Source organism: Xenia sp. Carnegie-2017, unplaced genomic scaffold, assembly GCF_021976095.1.
Source record: "Xenia sp. Carnegie-2017 unplaced genomic scaffold, XeniaSp_v1 HiC_scaffold_14, whole genome shotgun sequence".
In the NCBI taxonomy this organism is placed as follows: Eukaryota; Metazoa; Cnidaria; class Anthozoa; order Malacalcyonacea; family Xeniidae; genus Xenia; species Xenia sp. Carnegie-2017.
In genome coordinates, this window is record NW_025813447.1 from 7,321,532 (window position 1) to 7,345,798 (window position 24,267).

At 36.3% G+C, this 24,267-nt stretch overlaps 2 protein-coding genes across 2 annotated transcripts in view; both read left to right on the forward strand.

Annotated features, from left to right (window-relative positions):
- The window catches only part of LOC124435174 (stabilin-2-like), a 29,153-nt gene extending 18,201 nt beyond the window's left edge, over positions 1-10,952 (forward strand). The window contains exons 12-28 of the mRNA XM_046985123.1: positions 576-621; positions 712-779; positions 1,029-1,157; positions 1,265-1,341; positions 1,817-1,897; positions 2,769-2,891; positions 3,134-3,181; positions 4,119-4,208; positions 5,086-5,343; positions 6,463-6,534; positions 6,768-6,932; positions 7,604-7,696; positions 8,258-8,401; positions 8,562-8,618; positions 8,696-8,813; positions 9,724-9,861; positions 10,807-10,952. Of these exons, the coding sequence (XP_046841079.1) occupies positions 576-621; positions 712-779; positions 1,029-1,157; positions 1,265-1,341; positions 1,817-1,897; positions 2,769-2,891; positions 3,134-3,181; positions 4,119-4,208; positions 5,086-5,343; positions 6,463-6,534; positions 6,768-6,932; positions 7,604-7,696; positions 8,258-8,401; positions 8,562-8,618; positions 8,696-8,813; positions 9,724-9,861; positions 10,807-10,952 (1,853 nt within the window). The remainder of the gene's footprint in view (positions 1-575; positions 622-711; positions 780-1,028; positions 1,158-1,264; positions 1,342-1,816; positions 1,898-2,768; positions 2,892-3,133; positions 3,182-4,118; positions 4,209-5,085; positions 5,344-6,462; positions 6,535-6,767; positions 6,933-7,603; positions 7,697-8,257; positions 8,402-8,561; positions 8,619-8,695; positions 8,814-9,723; positions 9,862-10,806) is intronic.
- A 6-nt stretch (positions 10,953-10,958) lies between these two features.
- On the forward strand, positions 10,959-23,425 carry LOC124435175 (stabilin-2-like). The gene is made up of 14 exons (XM_046985124.1): positions 10,959-11,000; positions 11,100-11,229; positions 12,188-12,261; positions 12,709-12,747; positions 13,624-13,728; positions 13,925-14,047; positions 15,153-15,245; positions 15,366-15,410; positions 15,978-16,031; positions 17,073-17,186; positions 20,042-20,131; positions 21,629-21,739; positions 22,167-22,199; positions 23,128-23,425. Exons 1-14 carry the CDS (start codon positions 10,959-10,961, stop codon positions 23,137-23,139), a joined length of 1,065 nt encoding a protein of 354 aa, XP_046841080.1. The 3' UTR covers positions 23,140-23,425.
- The last annotated feature ends 842 nt before the right edge of the window (positions 23,426-24,267 follow it).

Consider the following 24,267-nt stretch of genomic DNA (forward strand, 5'->3'; position numbering starts at 1 on the left):
GGTGTACACACAGCCTGTCATCTGATAAATTCCCACATCAGTACGTTAAGCTCAAGAAAGTTTGAAATCTCGCCTCTTAAACTGACAAATCTCAACCCGAGCAAAGTTGGGAAGTTGACGTTGAACAGGGAATTGTCAATAAACTCACGCAAAGGCAAATAACGTAGAATTGGTCTAAAAACCCCACAAAGCAAGAAAGTTTCCCCTGGGTAAATTATTATAAGTGCTACATGAATGAATCCGAATAGAAAGCACAATTGACTTCATTCTTCACATGGCAGTCGGCAAGTTACCATAAATCCAATGAATGCTGTGTTTTATGATCTGAGATTCGTTCATTTAGAGTTTCAGACAGTATATCTCGGCAGGAAATTTCTTTTTGGCGTGGTGCTTAGAAATTTGATGTTTCGAAATTTGATGAAACTCCCTTTGTGTTCTCATCGTTTTTGAGAACGTGACTCTCATACAATTATACATAACGATTTCTCTTGGATAGGAATTTCAGAGGAATTTCTCTTGTATCTAGTTCACTTGTTTCCTTTTCAACAGCAACTTACTTTTGCTTTTATCTGTAGAAACGTACATTTGTGGTGGTAAACAATGTCCTGAGCACTCCAGCAGGTAAACGACGAATGATGAGACCACAGATAATGAAAGACATGTTTGAATTTCGTTACGTTTTCGTTGTTCACGTGGTTGTTTGTGTTGTAGTTGCGGAAAAGATAATTCATCTTGTAAATGCGACAATGGTTTCAACATGACTGGAGGAATATGCCAACGTAAGCATTTAATGTTTATATTTCTGCTGCTCTCACTGTATTACTTTTTGAAAAATCGACTGCCAGTTAACTATACTTATTTTATTTAAATACGCGACATTACTGACGCAAGTACCCGTGCTGTAAGACTTATCATGGGACGTTGCCTTGAAAATGCACGCACTTACCACAAAACATAGAGAGAAAAATATATGACGTACTTTTTTTCTGATTTCATTTTGAGAAACCCGCGTAATCATGATTTTTAAGGTAATATTACGTGCAAAGACAACCTTAGTGATTGTTCACCCAATGCCAAGTGTAAGCACATCGATAAAAGTCCCTGGACAAATTGCACCTGTAAAAATAATTACCAAGGAAATGGTTATGTGTGTCAAGGTTTGTACTCTCATTGTAAGGTCTCTAAGTATATGCAGTGTGATTACGAGGTGAAAAGGTTTGCCTGGTTATTTGAATATCTTGACTTTTCTTCTTATTTCCTATAGGCCTTAACTTATGCTCGAATAAGTCAACAACACCATGTAGTGAAAATGCCACGTGTGTCTATCTTCGTCCCGGTCGGGTAAGTGTCCTTTACTACATTGGTTTGCCCCATGATTTTTTGCATTCAAGTGTTCTTCAATATTTTCCATCTGTTGCATGTAGACACTGTTTGTCATGTTTTACGTAAGCGTTTCGAGAAGACATAATTGATAAGTTCCTGTACCTTAAACTTTCTCTCTTAACTGACACAGTCAATTTTAAATCAATGCTTAAAATCATGGAAAAGTGCTTGTCTATCCGATGATTTTATCCAAACAGCTTTATTCTAGACAATCTCAAGATGTCTTGTTTTTTTCGTAATTTGCTCTATAGTTTCATATGGGTTTCTACTTTTTTTGTCCGCCCCCTGCATGTAGAGTTAACTGGATTTGCAATTGATTTTTAACTACTTCACCAGCCAACATTCGTTTTAAAAGCTATTTAAAATCCTCTGTCCTGTACTTTATGTAATCGCGTGCACTTGGAGCGACGAGATTATTTTTTATGTTTTCTAGGCTGCATGTAAATGTCCCTACGGCTATACTGGAAGCGGCTTAAAGAATACCAAATGTATTCCTATTGATCGTTGTGCAAATGTAAGTGCTCGTCTAATTGCGTCGTATCCTGCTTAATACAGAAAATTCAAACGTATTTGATCGTTCATTTACCGTGATTTTGATGAGAGAGAACTGCACTTGACGTTGCTCTTTAAGTGTGTTCAAAGGAGTGTCGTATCATAATTTTGAACACATAAGCTGTTGCCGAGTTGGTGGTAATTTATGTCAATTTTAAAAAATCTCAATAAGGACGACGGGTTGGCGTTATCATATCAAACCTATGAGCAATTACGTCATTATTTATTGAATACATGCCACATGCACGATATACCCACGTGAAGAAGGACGTCTGTTTCTTCACTTACTTGCGACATTATACAAATATTGACGTAATGGTACATTAGTTCGATGTGATCTAACGCTGACCAAAACGGTATGTGGCATAAGTGGTTGTGTTCTGCCACACGGCATTTTGCACGTGGCAATGCTTCGTTTTGCACGTTGCAATTCTTCGTTTTGCACGTTGCAAAGATTGAAAAAGTGAAACGTGAGACGAACAATATAGGCACGGTATGCATGTAGAACTAAAAGAGTTCATGAAAATGGTATGATTCACTGATTTCTCGACCATTCGAGACAAGCAGTTTCACTTACTAAAACCTCGCTCTGACATTGTTCAAAAATCGGCGTATCATTCGTTAAATCATTAATTAAATCGTGGAAGGTTTTTGTCATTCTTTTACAAATTATTTCTTTGAGCAACGTATACTCAATTGTGCGAGCTGCTCCCGAACTTCTATGTCGGAGTTTATAGTGTTTAGGAAAGTGTCTAATTGTGCAACTCTCTCATCTTACGTGTATGTGTACGTTCGTAGGTGTATTGCCTGTTTAATATTCATTTTTATAATAGGATAATGGCGGTTGTAGTTTCAATGCGAAGTGTTCCTTTGATTTCGTTTCCCTTAATGCAACTTGCAAATGCCTGCCAGGCTTTGTTGGTGATGGCTACACATGCACAGGAAATGCTATCGAGGTATTTTTCATCTTATTACATATTGTCTTTTTTTGGTTATCCCACTATCTAGTGCTTGTACGTAACAATTCTGACATCAGTTTGCAGCACCGTGTATTGTAAAGGCACTTTTACAAAATTAGTCGAATTTTCTTTACACAGAGAATTCGTCTATTCGTTTGCGAATTCTGTGTACGTGTGGCAGTTTTTTTTCTTTATGTTTTTTTATTTAAAATAAATCAGGATATTTTGTGCTTGTATAGGTTATACAAAATGATCCAGACTTAAGCGAATTTCACTCGCGTTTAATGGTAAGCAACAATAAATTTCTTATTTGTGGGAAGTCGTCATAGAAAGCGAAGAATTTGTTGCATGGAGTGCAGAGCGAAAGACATAAGTTGAGGAAGCATAAGAGTACGAGGTAAAGTATTGAGAGGGATAGAAGTATGAGATAGTCATAGAAGTAACAGTCATGACAGTAAAGGGCATAGGAGTGAGCAGACAAAAGTGCGAAGCAGGCATGAGAATGAGAGGCATAGGATTGAGAGACATAGGAGTAAGATGCATTGGAATGAGAGACATAGGAATGTGAAACATAGGAGTAGGAGGCATATGAATGAGAGACATGAGAGTGAGAAACATCGGACTGAGAGGCATAGGAACGTGAAACATAGGCATGAGAGACATGAGAGTGAGGGGACTAGAGCGAGAAGCATAGGAGTGTGAAGGTTAGAAGTGAAAGACATAAGAGTAAGAGGATAGAGAGGAAGAAGCAAGAGAGGGATTGGAATGATGGGCGTATGAGTAACAGGTGTAGAAAATGAGTGAAATAGGAGTGAAGGTGATGGGAATTAGAGGTTGGAAGTGAGTATAATGTAGAGGTTAGAAGTAAGTTAATATAGAAGGCAAAGAAGTGCGAAACTGTTGCGTAGCCAGCCAGCAAGTTCTTCCTTTTGAGTTAAATACGTCAGTGTCCACTATATGCAAAATCTTTCTAGAATATTTCTAAATACAAGTACTGATGATGTGTAGTTTACATTACACGACAAAACTTACAAGCTGACAACGCCATCTCTAAGAGACATAGAAGTAAGGGTCAAAGGAAGAAAAGAAATACAAGTGCGAAGCGTGGCATAAAGTGAAAGGGCTAGTTTGATTCGTTGCGTGTGTACTTCACGGAAATTCGGTTTTTCTCGGTAATGTTATCATATTTCGGTAATGCATTTTGTTTTTTTATATGTTTTAAAGAGTTCGTCGATCACAAACGCTCTCGGTCCTGAGAATCATTACACGTTAGTTGTTCCTCATAACAAAGCGTTTTCATCCCGACGACGAAAGGTTAGTATGCCTTTGTTACATCGCAGGGAATATACAGAAGGTCCACTTCGTGCGCCACAGGCTGCTGTGTAATTGATTAGATTACTGACTGCCGTTAGCCATTTCATCATTCCTATCAATGAAAAAAGCAATTGGCTGGATGCCGCTGTGCACAAAAACTGCTGCCACTGCAATGGAGGGCTCTACTGTATATTCATTGTGCTGTGCCTTCCTGCTTACATGTAACTTTTAGCTCATTCATATATTGCTCAGAGTGACACGACTGCTGTACCGGTCTTGTTATTGGCTAAAATTGAAAAATCTTTGTCTTGGCTTATTACATATTAATCTGACGTTTTTTAAGAAATGATACATGCGTCAAACGAAAAGGCTCGTTAAACATTTTATTTTTCCACCAACACTGCCATTAGTCTAGGCAGCCCTCACTCGTTTTAAAAACAATAAATTTCTAAAGAAAAAAGCGATGCTAATGATATGAAATTTTCATAGCTCGACCGAGCTTTCGGGCTGAATAAACAGTTAGGACATTTACCCCAGGGGAAAGAGAGATTTGGCTTGGCCACAATTTGTGGGGGCTTAAGTTTGACATAGTTTCTTGGACGAAATGTATATTCTGTGATAAACATTGTTGATGGCAGTGAAAAACATTCGAAAGATCATGTAAATTAAAAACAAAGCGTCACAATGTGTGTTTAGGAAACATCTTAGTGTAAGTACGAATGACATGCAATGCAAAAAAAAAACACACATGGTATTATCCAATGTCTATCATATTTGACTTTACAACGAGCAAATATCCACCTTAGACATCAGTCACGTTTGAAACATTAATTGCACTATGGGAACAAGATAAGAATGTTCGATTATCAATGTTTAGCGTCATATTGTGGATGAATCCGACATTGATCTTAATCAATACATCATCAGTTGTGTTGTACTCTCCGTCGAAGATTTGAATTCTACCAATCAAATTTTCACCACACTCGACGGCTCAAATCTTGTCATCACTGCGCCAATGGTTATCAATAACACAATTCGCATCCAAAATGTGACAGTTATAGCAAACAGTGCCATATTGATCGTTGATGAACTTCTTCGTGCTCCCGTTCAAAGGAAAAACCACTCCCATCATCACGTGAGTGTCATGAGTGAGCACATGAGTATCACATAGTAATGATGTATTTTTAATTTATTAATTTATCCTTCAGTAAAAGGGTTATTCTATTGATATTTGCACTGATATACAAAGGGGCCTGGGATCAATTGCCTAACCAATCGGTGACAAGCAGCATATTTTTTTTAGGAGAAGTTATCTTGAAAGAGATGTTTAAAGCTTTTGCAATTCATAACTTTTCTAACTTACTAATTTGAACAATGTCATCCAGGCTTCCAATGTAGTTGTGGAATTATTGTTTTTCGTTATTTTACCTAAAATTTGCCATACGTTGGATGGCGCTTTTTTATAATTACTCACTTTCGAAACACTGTTGATTGAATTAGATGCTGCATCCATTTGCTTAACTTACGCACTTTGTCATACGAGTATTGAAATTTATGCGCAATAAAACGGTGAAATAAAAATCACATGCTTAAAATTTCCTAGCACCTGATTGGACAAATCATTTTCTTCACTAGTGAAAAACGTCGTATCTGCATTCTGATTGGCTATACCACTTTTTTCACTATGGACAAAATGCATATCAAGTTTTATCACGAATGGTGAATAACATTAAAATTAAAGAAGACATAAACAATCTTTTTTGATTTCATATATCAATGGCTTTGCTATTTGTTGAGACACTGTCCGTAAGAGAATTCAATATAAATGTTAGGAAAATGATAAAAAACTGCAGAACATTTGATTTCTTTAGTAATTTTTATCGTCGAAACATGACTCGAAGATATTCTCTTAAAATTTATTTGTGTTATTGTGTTTTTTCATGCAAATTAGGTGATTGTTTTGAAGCGTTTGAATTGGGTCTATCACTTCAGCGACAAATTTCACTATAATCTAAAATTAAATACTCGTATGCTACGCTCACTCGTTTGTTTTCAATCCTTCTCCACTCTTGCATAAAAATCGTACGCACTCACCAACCATGGAGTAATCTATTAGTATCATATAGTAACTATTATTCTTCCAAATTTTGCTGACTAAACTTGACTGTTCTGTAGTTTCTCTCGTTAGTGCGTCCTCGGGAGTTCAATGTTTTGCTCTTTGATTTATTTGCCTAAATTTGCGTTTATTTTCTAGATGACTTTCATGGAAGCAGCAATGCACCCTGATAGGAAAAGAAGCTACTCTATGTTTGTCAATCTTCTAAATGTAATGCTCTGTTTACTTTTGAATGCATTTATACGTGCGTGTATTGTTGAAACTGTTAGAATTTTGCATGATAAATTCATATCATTTGTTGATGTTGTTGAACGTATCGTTTGTTGACATTGTTTAACACAATCTTTACGGCTAGTGAAATTTTTCCACGAAAAATATTCTTCTGTTCTCTGGTCATTAGAAATTTTTGTTTAACCTATTACTACATGCATCTTCTTTTGCAGAAAACAATCATTTTAGATAGGTTACCATACAAGCGACCTCACACAATGTTTTGGCCGACAAACGAGGCCATCACGAGCCTGCCCGAAGATATTCGGTCGCAGTTATTTAATAACATGGAATACGCTCGGAAGATCATCTCGTATCATATCATCGATGGAACAAACGTAATACATAATTCAATCGTATCAGTTTTACAAATATCGCTTTAAACAATGATTCTTGACCAACTAAATGTGGGAATGAACATACTCAAGTTTCTTTTCTTTGCTAAAGAAGTTTCGATTTAAATAATGCCTTCACAGAAGTAAGCACAATTGCTTATTTGCTTGCTACAATAGCCGGGAATTAAGTGTTAGGTTCACGAGTTTTCTTGCAATACTGTGTAGTGTATTTTGAATCATCTTCAACTAAAAATGGTAATGATTCGCTAATTAGATTGGTACGAAAATTCTCCTTATTAGATCAAAGTATTTTTGCTATATAGGTTTAAAAGTTTGGTTAGAATATTAATCGACAAATCATGGTCCATATTTCATCATAACAACGCAAGTCAAGTGACTCTTACGTCTATATATTCACACACACTTACTCACTGATTGGGATTTTAAAATCACCTCAAAACGATTCGATAACGGTATTTTAACTCCAGTGAATTAGTTTGCCATTGGTTGGAATGAGAACAATTTCTGTGTTGCTCTCATTGAGCATGAGTGTTTGTTAACTTTTGCAATACAGGCGTTAGTCACTGGACGTTTCTACACAGAGTTTATTTGACCATTTATTCGTTGCTTTCTTGGTGAAGTTGAAATTTATGTTCCGTAATTGTTATGTTTAGGTGACAGCAACCGAGGTTCTTGGTTATGCTGGCGGTTTGTGGAGGAAAACGCGCGCGAGATCATCTGTTTTTGTGTCGTGCATGGGAGGCAAGGTTAGAAAATTTTTTATGAAACAACCTGGTTTTTCTTATTTGGCCGTTGATAATGTTTTACGTTTATACGTTTAGTGAAGATAACGTTTGATGGTTGTGTTGAAACTTTTATTGTTATGTCTTCGTCAAAACTCAAAAGTGATCCGATATATTTCAATTTTAAGATTTTATATTCGTTTCATCTCCCTAACATTACGCCACACTTACCTATAGGAACATACGTTTGTCCTCAATGTCAGGAAGCATATTACAGTTTTCGTCAATTGTAGCAGTATTTAATATGACGTCATAAACTAAGAAAAAACAAGGTGTTTCATTGGAAAAGATAGACGTGTAGATGTCCATGTTTTTATGGATCGTCTACGTTCTATGTGTGTACTGTTTCTAAAAATAACCCCTCCACAATTAACGTTCTATAGTGATGTCCCCTGACTGACAAAAGCAGATGATGTTTCTTAAGTTGTTTTTTTGATGCATTCACTCGGTTAACAAGTGGCTGTTTAAAGTACTTTCTATTGCAATTATCTCACTGAGACAATATTATATATTTCCTTGTTGAAGGGTGATTTCTACGTGAACGGACGAAGTCGAATTGTGGAACGCGATATAACCTTCTTGGAAGGTGTTGCTTTTGGAATATCTCAAATGTTGCTACCCGCAGGAATCGCGGGAAGATGTGACAAAATCGTTGACGAAAAATTCAAGGTTCGAAATTGGTTTTCATGGGTTGTCTGCCGGCTTCCCTTGGATTTTTTGATGGGATATCTGCATGACTCTGTTCGACATTTTAACGGGATATCTGCCTCTCTTGGATTTTTGTGAACAACATGATAAATTTTAATTTGAAAAATGTTGTTTTCTGCAGGGAAGGTGTACTGCTTGCTTTGATTTTGGATCCTGTCCACCCGGTTCGACTTTATTGGTAAGATGTTTTTATCATTTTGTACGCATCTTCCTTTGTGTTTATCCGCTTAAGTTTGACATTTTCCAAATTTTCAGGGTGTTACGAACTCCTCGTGTCTCTATGAAAAAAACATCCTTGGTTGTTCGTCACTGTGCACTAGACGGACTACGACCCGAGAATGTTGTAAACATTTTTATGGCGCCGACTGTCAAGGTAGCATTTTACCCGTGTTTATTGTGTAAAGTATAAAGAAAATACGTGGCATTATCCCCAGGAAGGATTACACTGACACAATGTAGCATCCGAAGACACGTTGGCCAAAAGGCATGCGTCTTGTTTCTAACTTTTACTTGTAACAGGTTTTCAAACAGTTCTATTTGCCTCATCAATGTTTCACAAGAATTTTAAACTCATTACCTTGACCGCATCTCTGTTTTATTAAACAACTACTTGTCGTGTGGACAGCATTGAACTCCGAATATCATGTGTTACATGGCAGGAATATTAGTGTTAAGATAAAACTGATCATTTGAAAGGAGTCCTTTGTTAAATTATAAGCTGCCTACGACTGCGCGTGTTTTTCTAATAAATAAATCTATTTTGTGCGTAATAATCTTTATTTATTTCTGCTGATCTTAATCATCTGTCTCGCACAGATTGATCAATCTCGCACACCTATCCGTAGTTGTGTTCTGCCTATGGTTAGTTATGGTTGTCAACCCTGTTTTCCTTCTAAACATTGCGTTTGCCGTTGCTAACGGTTATTGGTGGCTCCGTTTGGCCATAGATGAAATCAAATTTCCGAATTTAAAAATTGAAGGTTTTGATCTTGCGAGGCAAATGAATGATTTTTGCTGTATGACCTTGCAAGTCCACCTGTTGTTATTTTGACACTTTTTGTTCAGACACCTAACAGCTGGGAGGAGTTGTTTGAGAGACTATGCACTACCACCCATAATTTTGTCTCCATTTTGTATTTTTTCTTGATCCCCTACTTTCAACCAACTTGGAGAATTTAGTGGTTGATAGCCCCCACCCCCTCAAAAAAATCATGACATGCACTCCCCTACGACTGCACGATGTAATGAAATTTGTTTTTGATTTCTATTTTTTCTGCTTCTAGCGTGCCCTGGCGGACTAACACCATGCTCAGGAATTGGTGAATGTAATGATGGATTGAGCGGAAATGGAACTTGTTTCTGTCACGAGTCTCATTTCGGACGAAACTGTGAAAAATGTGGCTCAAATGTATCAAAATGTAGTAAGTAACTCTGGGTCATTTGAAAATGATAGGATAAATGTAACTGTCACTTTCATTTGAAATGAGGTCTGTTTGCTTGGCTCAGCGTTTATATATGCATATGGTGGTCAAAACAGTAGCTGCCCCCTCCCCATGCATATGGTGGTCAAAAAGTAGCTGCCCCCGCTCCCCATATGGTGGTCAAAAGTAGCTGCCCCTCTCCCCATGCATATGGTGGTCAAAAGTAGCTGCCCCCGCTCCCCATGCATATGGTGGTCAAAAAAGTAGCTTCCCCCTCTCCCATGCATATGGTGGTCAAAAGTAGCTGCCCCTCCCCATGCATATGGTGGTCAAAAGTAGCTGCCCCTTTCCCATGCATATGGTGGTCAAAAGGTAGCTGCCCCTCTCCATGCATATGGTGGTCAAAAAAGTAGCTGCCCCCCGTTATAGATTGTCAACTATAACGTTAATTCGAGCAATTAAAGGAAAATTGAGTTTTAGCAAATAGCAGGAATACTCATGTGGCCATGCTTCTGTAAGAAAAGCAACAACTGTAGATATTAATTCAAGTAGCTTCGTTCGTTATTCATTGCATCTATTTCAAAGTATTTGTAAGAGCTTGTGCCATTGTACAACGCGATAGTTTGAAATAACCACACTCGTGTGTTTGTGGTCATTTTCCTGTTGGAACAAACAAAATCAAATGTATCGTAAACAGTTAATCTGTGCCATTCAGTAATCTATTGACGTCTTCTAGTAACTATACAATTTCAATAAGGGAAGTATCTTTTGTTCACTCATTGTATACAACGTGGGATTGATGAATGGTATATTTGGGTTTGCAGGAGATGGAACTTAAATAGGGCTACGTACCACAACATGCCATTTTGTCTGATTCTTGTCTTTCGTACTCCAGCCTTGTGTCTTGCATCAAGTTTCAGTTCTCAGGCGCATCTTTTTTTGCAGTTGAAGCCAAAGCAGAGGTGTGCTCAGACCGAAAGTATCCATGTTCGATATTTGCTTCGTGTGACATAACACGTCCACAGATGTGTCAATGTACAAACGGTTACGAAGGGACGGATACTATTGCCAAGAAATCGATAGATGTTTGAAGAATAATGGGGTGTAATGACAATGCAGTTTGTCGATATGTCGGACCGGTAAGACAACGTTAGGTTGCACTGATTTTGTGATAGCTGATTTTATCGTTTTGATTTGTCCATGTACTCTGCTAGGCTTGACTGATTTATTGTTTGTAGAATCTTACACGATGTGAGTGTCGATCTGGCTTCGTTGGCAACGGTATTGACTGTTTAGCGTTACCACCCGATCATCCATGTTTAGTAAACAACGGAAATTGTGATCCGCGAGCTTTTTGCACCGACGAAGGTGATTGTCATATACTATGTTACCTGATTTATTAAAATATGTGATACGAATATACGAGTATATCGTCCGAGAGAACTGTCATCAGATAAATGTTCTTAAGCCTGTTTTTGCTGGCTTCTTTGCCGTAAATATCAGCGGTGAATTCAATTCGATCTTCCACTCCTACAAGCAATTCTTCAGCGACATTTGCTCTTCATTTCTTTAGATAATTCATTCCGTTGATTGTTTTTCTAGTGAATGAACACTAAAATGTTTGCATTGTAGGATGAACAACGAGCTGGCTTCGACACTGCATGACATTTTTGTTTCCGAATTCAAAAACTCGAGGGCATGGAAAATCTTTGCAGATTCGTAATAATTGAATTATTAGTTCATTCCCAGGCAATGATTTATTCAAGAATAGTGTCGCATTTCCACATAATTTTGTCTTGCAACACAACAAAAAGTCAGAGCAAAGCTAGAAAGGTAATTGGGGAAGGGGTGGTGAATATTCATATTTTCAGCTCTGACAAAACTGTTTTTTTCATATGGATTGCTATTTGAAAAGAAATCAGTCGGGCGCAGCAATATATGAATATTCACCCGCGCCCCAACCCCAGTTAGTTTCCTTGCCAAAAGTTATTGTTGAACTCTCGACTTGGACTGTGGTTCAAACCTTGTCCTTGTTGACTTCACATTTGTCGCTACTTAAAAATTTGCGAACTTGGTCTAACACGAAATGAGTGGACTCTGTACAACAACTTTACACTGTTGCACCGTTTCGGTTGTAGTAACGTGAAGTACGTACAAATCAATTTCGTGAAACGTGTACTTCGATTGAATGTCACGAAATCATAACATTGCAAGAGGGCTTTTCGCGATGCATTATTTTTAACACAAGTCTTAGTGACAGCATTTTAATGATATTTGCGTGAAGCAAGAGGGTTCCATTTCATATCAATGTCAATTTTCGTCTCAGGTGGTCGAGCCAAATGCCGCTGTCCAAAAGATTTTATAGGCGATGGGTATTACTGCTCTGGAAGTTTGATGAGTGTAAGTTACAATATTTCCTCCCGTTTTCTCAGTTGTCTTCAATGTTTCATTTGTTTGTATGTTTTGTACAGTTGAACACGGACGTTAGTTCAAGGTTAATTAAGTGTAACCACTTATTTATATATTCTGTTATGTCATGCTGATTTCTTTTGAAAGTGATATTGTTTTGAAAACAAATTTACCAGGTATAGCAAAATACTTGAATATGCCCCACAAAATAAAATTAACGTAGGATTGACGCCAATGCAGTTCAATTCTTGCAAATGTCCAGCACTCTGTTGAGCAAGCTTATACAGAAGTCTTTAGGCATGTGCTAATGGTGTTTTCACTTAAATTCAGAACAGTTTAACCCATTTGAAAATCTTGTCCAAAATATTTCACTCATATAGCATTTCACCTGTATGTGTAAAATACGGATTCATAATTTTTCATTCAACATCCTTGTAGATCATAGACTATGTCGAAGAACTCAGCGATTTTTCTAAGGTAATATTTTATCAAAATCATGAACGGGGATGTATTAACTGGGGGGGGGTCGCCACTGAACGTCTTTCTATTCATTTATGTCATTGGTTTTCGTATGAATAAAATATTTTCTTAGCGGCAACCCCAAACAATTGTGATTTATTGTTTAAGAATGTTTGTCAACCACGATGCATTCCGCGCTACTAACAGCTTGACGGCCATTTTGTGTGTTGAGGATATTGCGAATTTTGTTATTGAAGTTCATGCAACTTAGATAGACTATAGTAATTAATGTAAAATGAAGTTTTCAATCAATGTTTTTTTCTAACTTTTCAGATAAATTAGACGACGTAGTGACAAAATTGAATTCTGTGTACTGCAAGCTTAATAAACTAACGATGTAAACATAAACAAAGGCGCGCAATGCATCTTGGTTGACACACATTCTTTAATATTGTTAAGACATGTTATTTTTGCAAAAACCGAATAAGTCGAATAACAAAAATAGAAGACATTAAAATCATTTTGAAGAATCCTGTTTGAAGTAAAATTATGTAAAATTAATTTTTTCATTCTTAAACGAAGAGCCCCTTAAACTGTGCAGCATTTGCTTTTCAACATTGACGTTTGCATGTTTCTTCCTAAACCATAATTTGTATTTACCGAGAAAGCTCTTGATAGTTTTCCAATTCCACGAAAGTTTTTTATATTAAAACATTGATATTGAACAGAAAGGTTGTAACTGTTTCACGATATCTTTTGAATTATTCTATTAAATTATTCAGTCAATGAACTAAAGTAAAAGTTCGTACAGAGATTGAGCAACAGAAGTTTTGTTTCGTATGCGCTTCGGGAGAATTTAAACATATTTGTATCATTTTAACTTTTATATCACAGGCTTTCAAGCAGTTGCCCCATGGTAGAGCATATGACTTCAAGCTACTTTTGTCTGGTAAACAGAAGTACACAGTTTTCGCTCCCATTAATTATGGCCATGTTAAGGTTAGAATTAAAGCGGTTTGCTGTAGAGTCATCGCATATATTCAAAGTAGAAAATTCTTTTCTGTTATAATGACATAATTAAATGCTCCTGTCTATAATCTTCGTTGTAATTGATCTGATGTTGAAATTAAAGGGTCTGTAAACTGGATTAAGTGTATATTTTTACCATTGGCGCTTTACATTTTTGTTCTTCTAGAAAATGAACTTAGATCTTGTAAAGAACCACATTGTGAAAGGATATATCTCCCTCCCCCCTGGTCAGACAAAAGATGTCCAAACTCTGAATGGGACTCATTATACTCTTTCTTCTTCTAAGGACGTAAGTGATAGGACGACTTGACTTTCCCTTATTAAACTTTATTGAGATCCCACATCGGCGCTTTTTTGATGGTGATAAAATGTGTTAACGGTCTGATGATGTGATCCCGCACGTAACCGAGATTCGTATAAACGTTATGTAATGCCATGTTGGGAGAGTACATCGAAGCGGCCATGTTGGGGAAGTACATCAAAGTGCCGATGCTTAACAGAGCATGAAATTAACATAAATTCTTTTCATTCTATGATTTTACTTGCCTTAATTGGTTGTTGGTACCCAAGGCGCCAACTCAAAGGTTTACTAGCCCTTTAGCTTTGGGGCACAACGTGTTATTCTGATCTTTGCTCGATTGCAAGGAGCATAAACATTTGTAAGGAAAACTGCCTATAACACTTATTGGAGGTGCAGAATTTTGAAATTGAACCATGATTTTTTTTTCTCGATGCGTATTGAGTAAACCTTTAAAAGCCTGGCTGTTTGGCAATAATACCAATTATTTTATGGCCAACGTCACGTCCGGCAAAATGGCGCTCTTTGATTGGTTCAGAAACATTTTGTCGGTCTATTATTTTCCCGTTATGGACCACGGTCCAATACGCGTGATTTTGCAATTACATGTAAACAAACTTCGTAAAGCAATCTGAAAAACGCAAAAAAAGACATTTAGGAATGTTAGTCGAAGGAAAACACACTCGGAAAATGGAAAACAGTTCAATTATCCAGACGATACAATTTCAAACGATTTATTTATCAGGTGAAATAATGCCTTATAATAAACCTTTATTAACCTCGTTTTTTCGGTCTTCACTGAGAGATATTGCCTCACGGGCTTGGTCTGTACAAGGGTCACGTTAGAAGAGCGTTGAAAAAGCAGAATAGTGTTCGACAGTTAGGATGTGTTAGAAATAACGAGTTGATGCAGTAAACAGTGGTAATTATACCAGATGATTACACGGATCTCTCCAATTTTCCATCATCGTAAAGCGCTTTACTGAATCTCAGCGCGAATATGCGAACAGTCCCATTTAGTCTCGGCGTCATGCAATACCGTTTATCAAAACGTTTAAGTGTCGAGTTCAACGTATTTTTGTTTTTTTATTGACAGGGAAAGACAATGAAGATCCAAAACTTTGCGAAAGTGAAGTACGAAATTCCCGCTCGCAATGGCATGATTTACGTCATTGATCACGTGCTAGTGGTACGTTGCCTAAAGGAAGCAAATGGCCATCTTATATGCTAAAAAAAGTTTTTAGCGAAATTGTATTGTTGTTCCCATTCCGTATCGTTTGGTGTATAGACTTTCTTTTTATGTTTTCAGCATCGTACAGTACATCCACACAATCAAGAAGTTCCAGTACCCAAGGTAAAATGGCCATTCTACTATCTTAAAAGCAGCAAACTGTAAAAGCTTCTTTATCGTCTGTTGCTGCCCTGATTTCTATATCATTTTCTAGCATTTTCCCGGATTTTTAAATCATATGCTAGCAAGGGAAAGCTAATAGCTAAATCGCATGACCATGCCAATTTTTTTAAGCAAACTATTTAAATACTGACCGATTTTTTGTTGCACAGTTATGTATAAGGTTGGCGATTCAAGAATGTGGAAATGTACTTAATTGTTGCCTTCTGATGCTTCTGACATTCGCGGATACTTTCCCGTGAATTATTGTGTTATCGTTTGTTTTCAAGTGTTTGTGACGTCAAAACGTGACGTCTGTTGACGGAATGCTTGTATTGGCTAAAGCCTAAGCGTGTTATCCACATTAAGAGAATGTATATTTTATGCATTTTGTGTCTGTCCATCCTTGTTGCATGTCATTGGCAAGGATAAATGAACAATGTACCTATAAATGAAGTACAAGTACCAATATTCTTTATTTATTTCCACTAAACGGGCGAAAAACTAAAATTTTCTTGTACACTTGTGTAGCCAACCACGCCCAGCACGAGAAGTCCCCCAAAAGCTTCAAAAGGCGTCAAAACAGTGAGTCTCTTTCTAGCTCATGTATTTTTGTTAAGTGGTTTTTTGAAAACTCGTTTCACGTAAACCAAGATATCTAATATAGATGCCTGTACGAAACGAACAAGAGATAACAAACTTCTCATAGCTTTATTTCTTTTAATATCTTCCAACCGCTAATATGTTGCTAAGTTGGTTAAAAAGCAGCGTATATTCGTGCATTTCCAACACCGATTTTTGAGATGAGAATCTAAGTGCTCAGTAACTCCTTAAATTTTGTCAAGGTATCTCTTGGAGAATATTTAGGCTATTCTGAAGTGTACCTGCCCAACTTTATTCTCCATACATTGCTATATTTGATATCATAAAAAAATGTCACACCCATAGATCTTGTTCCGAATGTCCTGTTTTATGATACCATCGAAAGTTATTCACTGTTTAACTTGTTTTGTGAACAGTAAACAGAAAACTCATTGTTCACAACTCTTATCGTTTCTATTCGTTGCACTTTTCTACTTCAAGTAGCAATGCCAGCCCGTTTTTTACTTCTGCGATGCATTTTTTTGTGTTCAGTCGCTTGAACAATGAATCGATTTATCCCAAGACATTGATGATAATTTTGCAGGAAAAGGAATCAAACAATCGGCTGACTTCGCTATTTCACACTACATAGTGCATCAGAAAAACTGCACGTCTTTGAAATCACACAAGGCTTAGAATCGACATGATTTAGTTGTAATTGATCCCCTAAGACCTACGAATTGCAGCTACTGTACATACATTGCAAAGTTCAAGCATGAAATTCATTGCAATTGCGTTTACTCTTTCTCGAGGATCAATTATTCCTGAATCATGCAACTTTTCAACGTCAGCTGATTTCAAGGATGAGCAGCTTTTTTCATACACCGCGTATAGGAAAAGTTTCCAAAAACCTATTTTCCCAATCCAGGAATAACTTTGGTTTTTTGAACACGTTTCTAAAATGTTTGACCAAGTTATGGCAATGAAACGTAAACTCATCGTCTTGCGGATCTGTCAACCGACAACTTTATTCTTTATCTTTAGAGTAAATATATGATTATTGGCATTGTCTTGGGCGTCGTTGTGGTTGTTCTTTGCATTGCAATCGCGATTTTCATGTTGAAGCGAAGACGCTCATACAATATCAAGTATCAAAAGGTAATGTCACTCCTAAGTAATATGTTTGTTTCCTTTGTTCGTGGGATCATTTTACTATCATGCGTCGTGCCAATAGCCATACAGCTCTGGTTTCCGTTTTAGTGCTTACTTGTTAACAACTGTGCTTGCGAATACATGAAAATAGTTTTCAGATGAGGACTAGTGTAGAAATATTTTGGTTCAATGGAAATTACAGAGGATTGACTTATTCATAAGAATTAACTTAGAAGAGAAAATTTTATTATTCTGTTGAAAGCTTTGATGGCGATGATCTAGAACCCAATCTACTAGATATCTGACTCCGCCGAAATGCTATAGTTACGAGTGAGGCAAGCTGCCATTTTGATTTTCCTGAGTTGATATACAATTGCAAAGTTGATAGTCTAAGTTTGATTTTTAAAATGGTCGATAAGATTGTTTTTTGAACTTTATTCGAGCTTATTTTTGACTTTGAGTTTTAAAATAGAGACTTTGTCGTGGTGACAAGTCTGAAAATAGTTCTAAAGATAGCAAATACCATAGCGAATGGTAAAAGTAATATAATAACTTGATAGTTCTTAAAAGAACTGTTTTAAGTAAAGAGCACTAACCCAATAGTTCTAAATTAAACGACACGATATATTTCGGCAGACTACTCCTCAGGTGTCAACGTCTGCTAAATGAAAATTTACAATCTATTGATACTTATAATGCCAAGAAAGAGAGTACGTCATCTCCAAAAGGGGAGATGACTTTGAGTTTTAGTTTTTGCCATCTTTCAAGATGGCGCACTTGCCTCACCTTGAAGCGATAGTTAGAAATCTAAGGGATTGGCCTCTAAATCATCGTTCGATGGTAACTTGACGTGGAAATAATGACCTTAATATTTAACCTTACTTAGTATAAATACAATTGCCCGACATGAAAGTTTTTTTAGTAAGGCCATGAATGATTTTTTAACCATACTGCTGATGATAATTGGTAGAATAACCGTATATGAATAACCAAGTAGAATAACCATACTACTGGGAGAATTGATAATAACCACCAGGATTGTTAACCATACTAATGTAGAAGGTTTTATGCCAACATGAATAGATAATAACCACTATGATCGTTAACCATACTACTGTAGGTATCATGCCAACGTGAATGGATAATAACTTTAATCTTTATCCAAACTGTCAGAGCTTTGATTCTAATAGATAATAATTTCTAACCATACTATAGGAGATTTGATGATAATAATTAGATAATAACTACCATGATCTATAATCATACTGTAGGAGTTTACGTGGTAGCATGAGTAGATAATAACTACCATGATCTCTAATCATACTGTAGGAGTTTACGTGGTAACATGAGTAGATAATAACTACCATGATCTCTAATCATACTGTAGGAGTTTACGTGGTAGCATGAGTAGATAATAACTACCATGATCTCTAATCATACTGTAGGAGTTTACGTGGTAGCATGAGTAGATAATAACTACCATGATCTCTAATCATACTGTAGGAGTTTACGTGGTAACATGAGTAGATAATAGACACCATGATCTCTAATCGTACTGTAGGAGTTTGCGTGCTAACATGAGTAGATAATAAATACCATAATTTTGTCCATACCGTGTGGGATTTGATGTTATCGTGATTAGATAATAATATTATGTCAATTCATACTGTAGGAGCTCTGAGGCTAACATGAATATATAATAATTACCATGATAATAATCCATACTGTAAGAGTTTTGGTGGTAACACAAATACATAATAATTACAATGATCTCTAACCATACTGTAGTAGCTTTGATGGTAGCATGAGGAGATAATAATAACTACCAGAATCTCTAACCATTCTGTAGAGGCTTTGTTGGTAACACCAGTAGATACTCCAAGAATCTCCAGCCAAACTGTCGGAGCTTTGACTGCTGCATGAATGATGAAAAAATAATGAGATGTAACAGCATTATTTACGGTGTCCGTTATGATTGAAGTTTTTATTAATTTGACCGTTTATATACCTTAAGAGGCATCATAAAAGGAAGTCAATAGCTCTAGCACAAAGGCATGTTTTCATTAAAGACGTTGAACAAAGAAATTGCTTTTCTTTTGGTGGGCAGACTGCCTTATCGCATGTACCTACCCATGGTTCGGCACAAAGCTTTATTTTCTTATGAATAGTCAATGATGCATAAATATATCATTTTATGTTGCTTTCTTAAAAAAAATACAATAATATCATTTGTCCTTGAAATCCTGGTACTAACCTTGGGATCTTTATACTTTTCCTGAGATCATTGTGCATTCATTTGGATCTTCGTATTCCTTGTTGCGTCACTGTGCAGTCCTTGGAATCTTCGTATTCTTCTTGGTGTCATTGTACGTTTCCTGGGATATTTATGTTCTTCGTGGGATCATGCAACGTTCCGTTGGATCTTTTTGTTCTTTGTGAGATCATGTAACGTTCCCTGGGATCATTTTGTCTTTTTGTGGGATCATGTAACGTTTCTTTGGATCTTCTTGTTCTTTGTGGGATCATGTAACGTTCCTTTGGATCTTTTTGTTCTTTGTGGGATCATGTAACGTTCCTTTGGATCTTTTTGTTCTTTGTGGGATCATGTAACGTTCCTTTGGATCTTTTTGTTCTTTGTGGGATCACGTAACGTTCCTTTGGATCTTTTTGTTCTTTGTGGGATCATGTAACGTTCCTTTGAATCTTTGTGAGATCTTGTAACGTTCCTTTGGATATTTGTGAGATCATGTAACGTTCCTTTGGATCTTTTTGTTCTTCTTAAAATCATTGCATGATCCTTAGTTGTGATCTTTTTGAAGTCTATGGAGGTTTGATCTTCCGTTGTGTTGAATAATTTATAGGATTTCCGAAATCCACGCCGTGATCACAATGGCCAAGCAGATGGGGATTGCGCAAGTGGTGGCGACGAATATGTGCCCCAAAGGCTATGGGTTAGAAATTAAAACTATCTGTTTCGCAGATTCGCTTTTCATACAATTTTTGAAAAAAATTTGACAGATGTGACATGTCATCATTGTTATTTATCTTTATCGACTCATCGACTCAATACTTTATCTGAGTATGTTTCAGACTTTCAGTTCATCCCGAGTTATTTAAATGTCAATGGGAAAATAATTCAGTTTAGGATTCAACCCTGCTCCTTTCATCCAATTGGTTTTTTTTTGGTGACTTGAAGGCTTGAAAACGGTAGTCAAAACGACAAATACTATCTATGTGCGTTCATACATCCGATTTTAAATTACTGTGTGTAACAGTTTGAGTTAAGTGAACGGCAATCCTTTTGAAAGCTTTATATCCAGTTTGCACGGATAGTTTGTAAATCGAAAGACAGCGTCGGTACGATGAATTTTTTGAAGTGAGAACTCTTTCGAACGGACCTATAACATCACATTTTCGCCGAACACAATTTCATTGTAGTTGGTAAATATATTAGCGCAATTTTTAGAAAGTTCTTTGATCATAAAAAGGTAGCTACATTTTAACGGGCAACCGGGCCGAGTGATCATCTTTACCTAACTAGAGTTTGAACAGTAATACTAACTTCTGCTATAGTAAACTGTTAACAATGCTATTAAAAAAGCAATGAGTAGTAGCTAATTACCAAAAAAGAAGTTTTTATTTTAGTCTGTCTATAATACATAACCAACTTCAACAAAAGTTACGACTGCAAAAGAGTATTTTAGTAATCTTTATAGATTAGATTATGTTTACTTTATACGGAGTGTCTATTGTCTTGTGTTTTACTAAAACCTAAACGATGCTGATAACTTTTTAATTTCTAATTGAATATAAACTTAAATTATTCTAGATTTATGTATTTTTCAGCTCTTTTAGCTATTACGTATAGATGCATACATCTATTTTCCGTTTATAGCTGTATATAAGAGCTCCTATTGATAGCAGTGATTTTTGTCGCTGAAATTGACAATACTACTCTCTTTAAATAAATTTGTAGTAATCGCAAAAAAGCTGCTTGAATAGTGATTGCAAAAAAGTTTTTATTTTATTGGTTCAATAATATGTAACAAACTTAAACAATGCTATTAACTTCTTAAATTAATTCATCTCAAATTATTTTAGTATTTATTGATTTATGAATTGTTAAACTTTTGTGTATGGATTCATATATCTGTTTTTTGTTTGTATGTATCGGAGCTCCTCTTGATAGCAGTGATTTTGTATCAGACAGTACTGCTCACTCACTGTATAAAAACATTAGATTTCTAAAAAGAAATGAATAAAGCTATTGATCTTAAATCTACACGGCACGACCAAAAGTGCTAGCTGTCTTAAGCCACATCTCCCTACTAAATCAGTATCCCGAGACGCAATCGTGCTTCATACATGAAAAAAATGGTTTGGGTTCACTATGTTTGTATGAAATTAAATATGCGTATCAGTAACGATAAATTTCTTAACATTTACAGCATCCATCAGCAGAGCAGGGAGATACACTCCGCAATCCAATCTACATTGGAGACGACTCCCCTGATGACGCATTAGACTTCGAAATGACAGAAAGCAGTGTCGCACCGCTGGTCTGTATTGATGTAGCTTTTATATAAAAGACCTCTTGTACACGACATAAAGAATACCTTGTATAATTTCTGATACAATAGACCAATGTTTGATTTAGTTTTGCTACCCTAAATTTCTAGGTATATGTCATTTAAAGCAACTAAGGGCTTTGTGACCTCTTTTAGGGACTCTGTTCTGAACGACTGAGGGTAACGAAACAGCACTATGTGCCAGCACGAAACAGCACTTTTTCCAAATACTAAGTGCTTAGTCAGGGACCTTGGGTTCTATTTTGCGCATTTGTGTGCCACAGAAGAGACTACCGGCTCTGTTATAGTGCTTTCTTAGATACGATGATTTTGCATGATGTGTTTCATTCATTTTGCTTTTTCTTTCGTTTCTTCTTTAATTGATATGAAATTTAAAAAATCTCTCATATTATTTTAGACTGAGTATGATGCTGTTTCACTTTCGAAGAAGGTAAATTTCAAGGGTTTGCGAATATATTTTTCAAAATAAATCGTTTCACTTCGTTAAGAAAAATTTGCTGGTGAAAATTTATTTAGCTCCAAGCCTCTCTTAGCTCCCCTCAATTTCTTAATAATCTCCAACCTGAAAGGTGGCAAAAAATAGACCCTCGGGTGAAGCTGAATAAAGAAAATGCGGCCATTGAGTGTTCGCATGTGATGTCAACAAGGCGGCCTTGTTGGTGGATTACATCAGAGTCCCGATGGCAATGGTTTAGAACCCAATCTTCTAGATATCTAACTACCGTGTCGACAATGACGACAGAGTATATTGACGTTTTACTTCTTAAAGAACGCGTTATATCGCTTCTTAAAATGATTAGATCAATGATTTAGGACCGAATCCCCTAGATATATGACTACAGTCTCAAGGTGAGGCAAGGACGCCATCTTGAAAAGTGGCAAACAGCAAAACTGAAAATGAAAAATAAGTTAAAACAAAGTTTAAAAAACCCATCCTATCAAACATTTTAAGAATCAAACCAAGACTATCAACTTTGCGACTCAATATCAAGTCAGCAAAAGAAAATATTAGTCGTAAATATCGTCAATTTACCACATTTCAAGATAGTGGCCCTCCTCGCTCATTACTAGAAAATTTCGGTGGAGTCAGTTATCTAGTAGGTTGGGTTAAAGGCCGATGCTCAATAGAACATGAAAGTAACATAATGGGATTTTAGCCCATTATGGCGACCGATGAAAACACTCTATTGGCATAAATTTGCTCACGTATGTAAAACACTTTTTCGAGTAGAGCATTGCTTTTACAATAATAAAAGTACTTTACAATCATTGTTTGATTACGTTCGCAAAGTTTGCTATAAAAATGGGGAAATTATGTTTTCTGTCACACTTATTAACACAAACTTTTTATTTTTCAGCCCAAGTCCTAGTCCAGCTCATACTTGCGACAAGTTATACTTGGTCTATTTCCAAATCGCAACATTTAACTTTGTGGTATTTTTTCTTTTTAATGTAGTTACTAGTATTGTATTTTTTGTTATTGACTCTATTATTTTAACTGTACGATTAGAATTCTTAATAATTTTTACGTTGCGTTTATGCCATCCCTTCAAACTTCTATTTTCAATAATTTTTGGACTATATTGCAACAATTGCACAATTGAAAATGCTAGTTTTCAATAATTTGAATGCATTGAATACATAACAAGAAAAATATCTCTCTCTTTCTCTGCTTGGTCTTGCAAGGTTGCCTAGCCAGCATATTTCCTACCCAGCCCGATAATTTTAGGGCCCATATTTATATATGCTTGTTATCATCCGTAGAAAAGGAACATTAGACAGCAAATTATACATATATGAATGTTTACAACCCCCAGTTATCGAGTTAGCTGCACCATTGTTTCATATTTTTTTCAAAATCGCTTGATTTCGTGAAGCATTCGTATCCTCGAGTAAACGAAAAAGATGTTTTATTAATGTTTTGAAGAACGGAGGGGACCGCTTGAGTTTTTAACTTATGTACAAATATATTGACGGCGAAGTTGTGCCGAAGATAGTGAGGGTTCAACTCAGCGACTATGGTTTTTAGAAGAAATTTTAATTGGCGTCCATGTTTTCGGTGTCCGTCATTTTTCTCGCAAAGTCTACCGTCATCTATATTCAAATGCGTCTTTGGGTGTTTACGTTGCAAAAACATCGTCATTGAGACTTCTTAATCAACACTTGTGACAAAGAAACTTGCTTGTCTGTAACTTCCAATACATTCAACCTTCACCTACCTTTATTTTTCGGTCACAGGAGAGATGATTAGTTTAAATGCGGAAATATAGAATTGCGAACAGAAAACCACGTTGGTTTACCATTACTAAAAATTTAACTTAAGATATGAAGATACAATGGTTTTTTTGTTTTCCTTTTCGTTCTCATTGTAAGCATTTGTTTAGAAAGTTTATGGCATGACTACGCTTTGAACAATGTACAAATACCATCAAGAGGAAGTACTTCATGTATGCGTATTATAACGTCTTGATTTTACTTTTTGATTTTTGGCCTTGGCG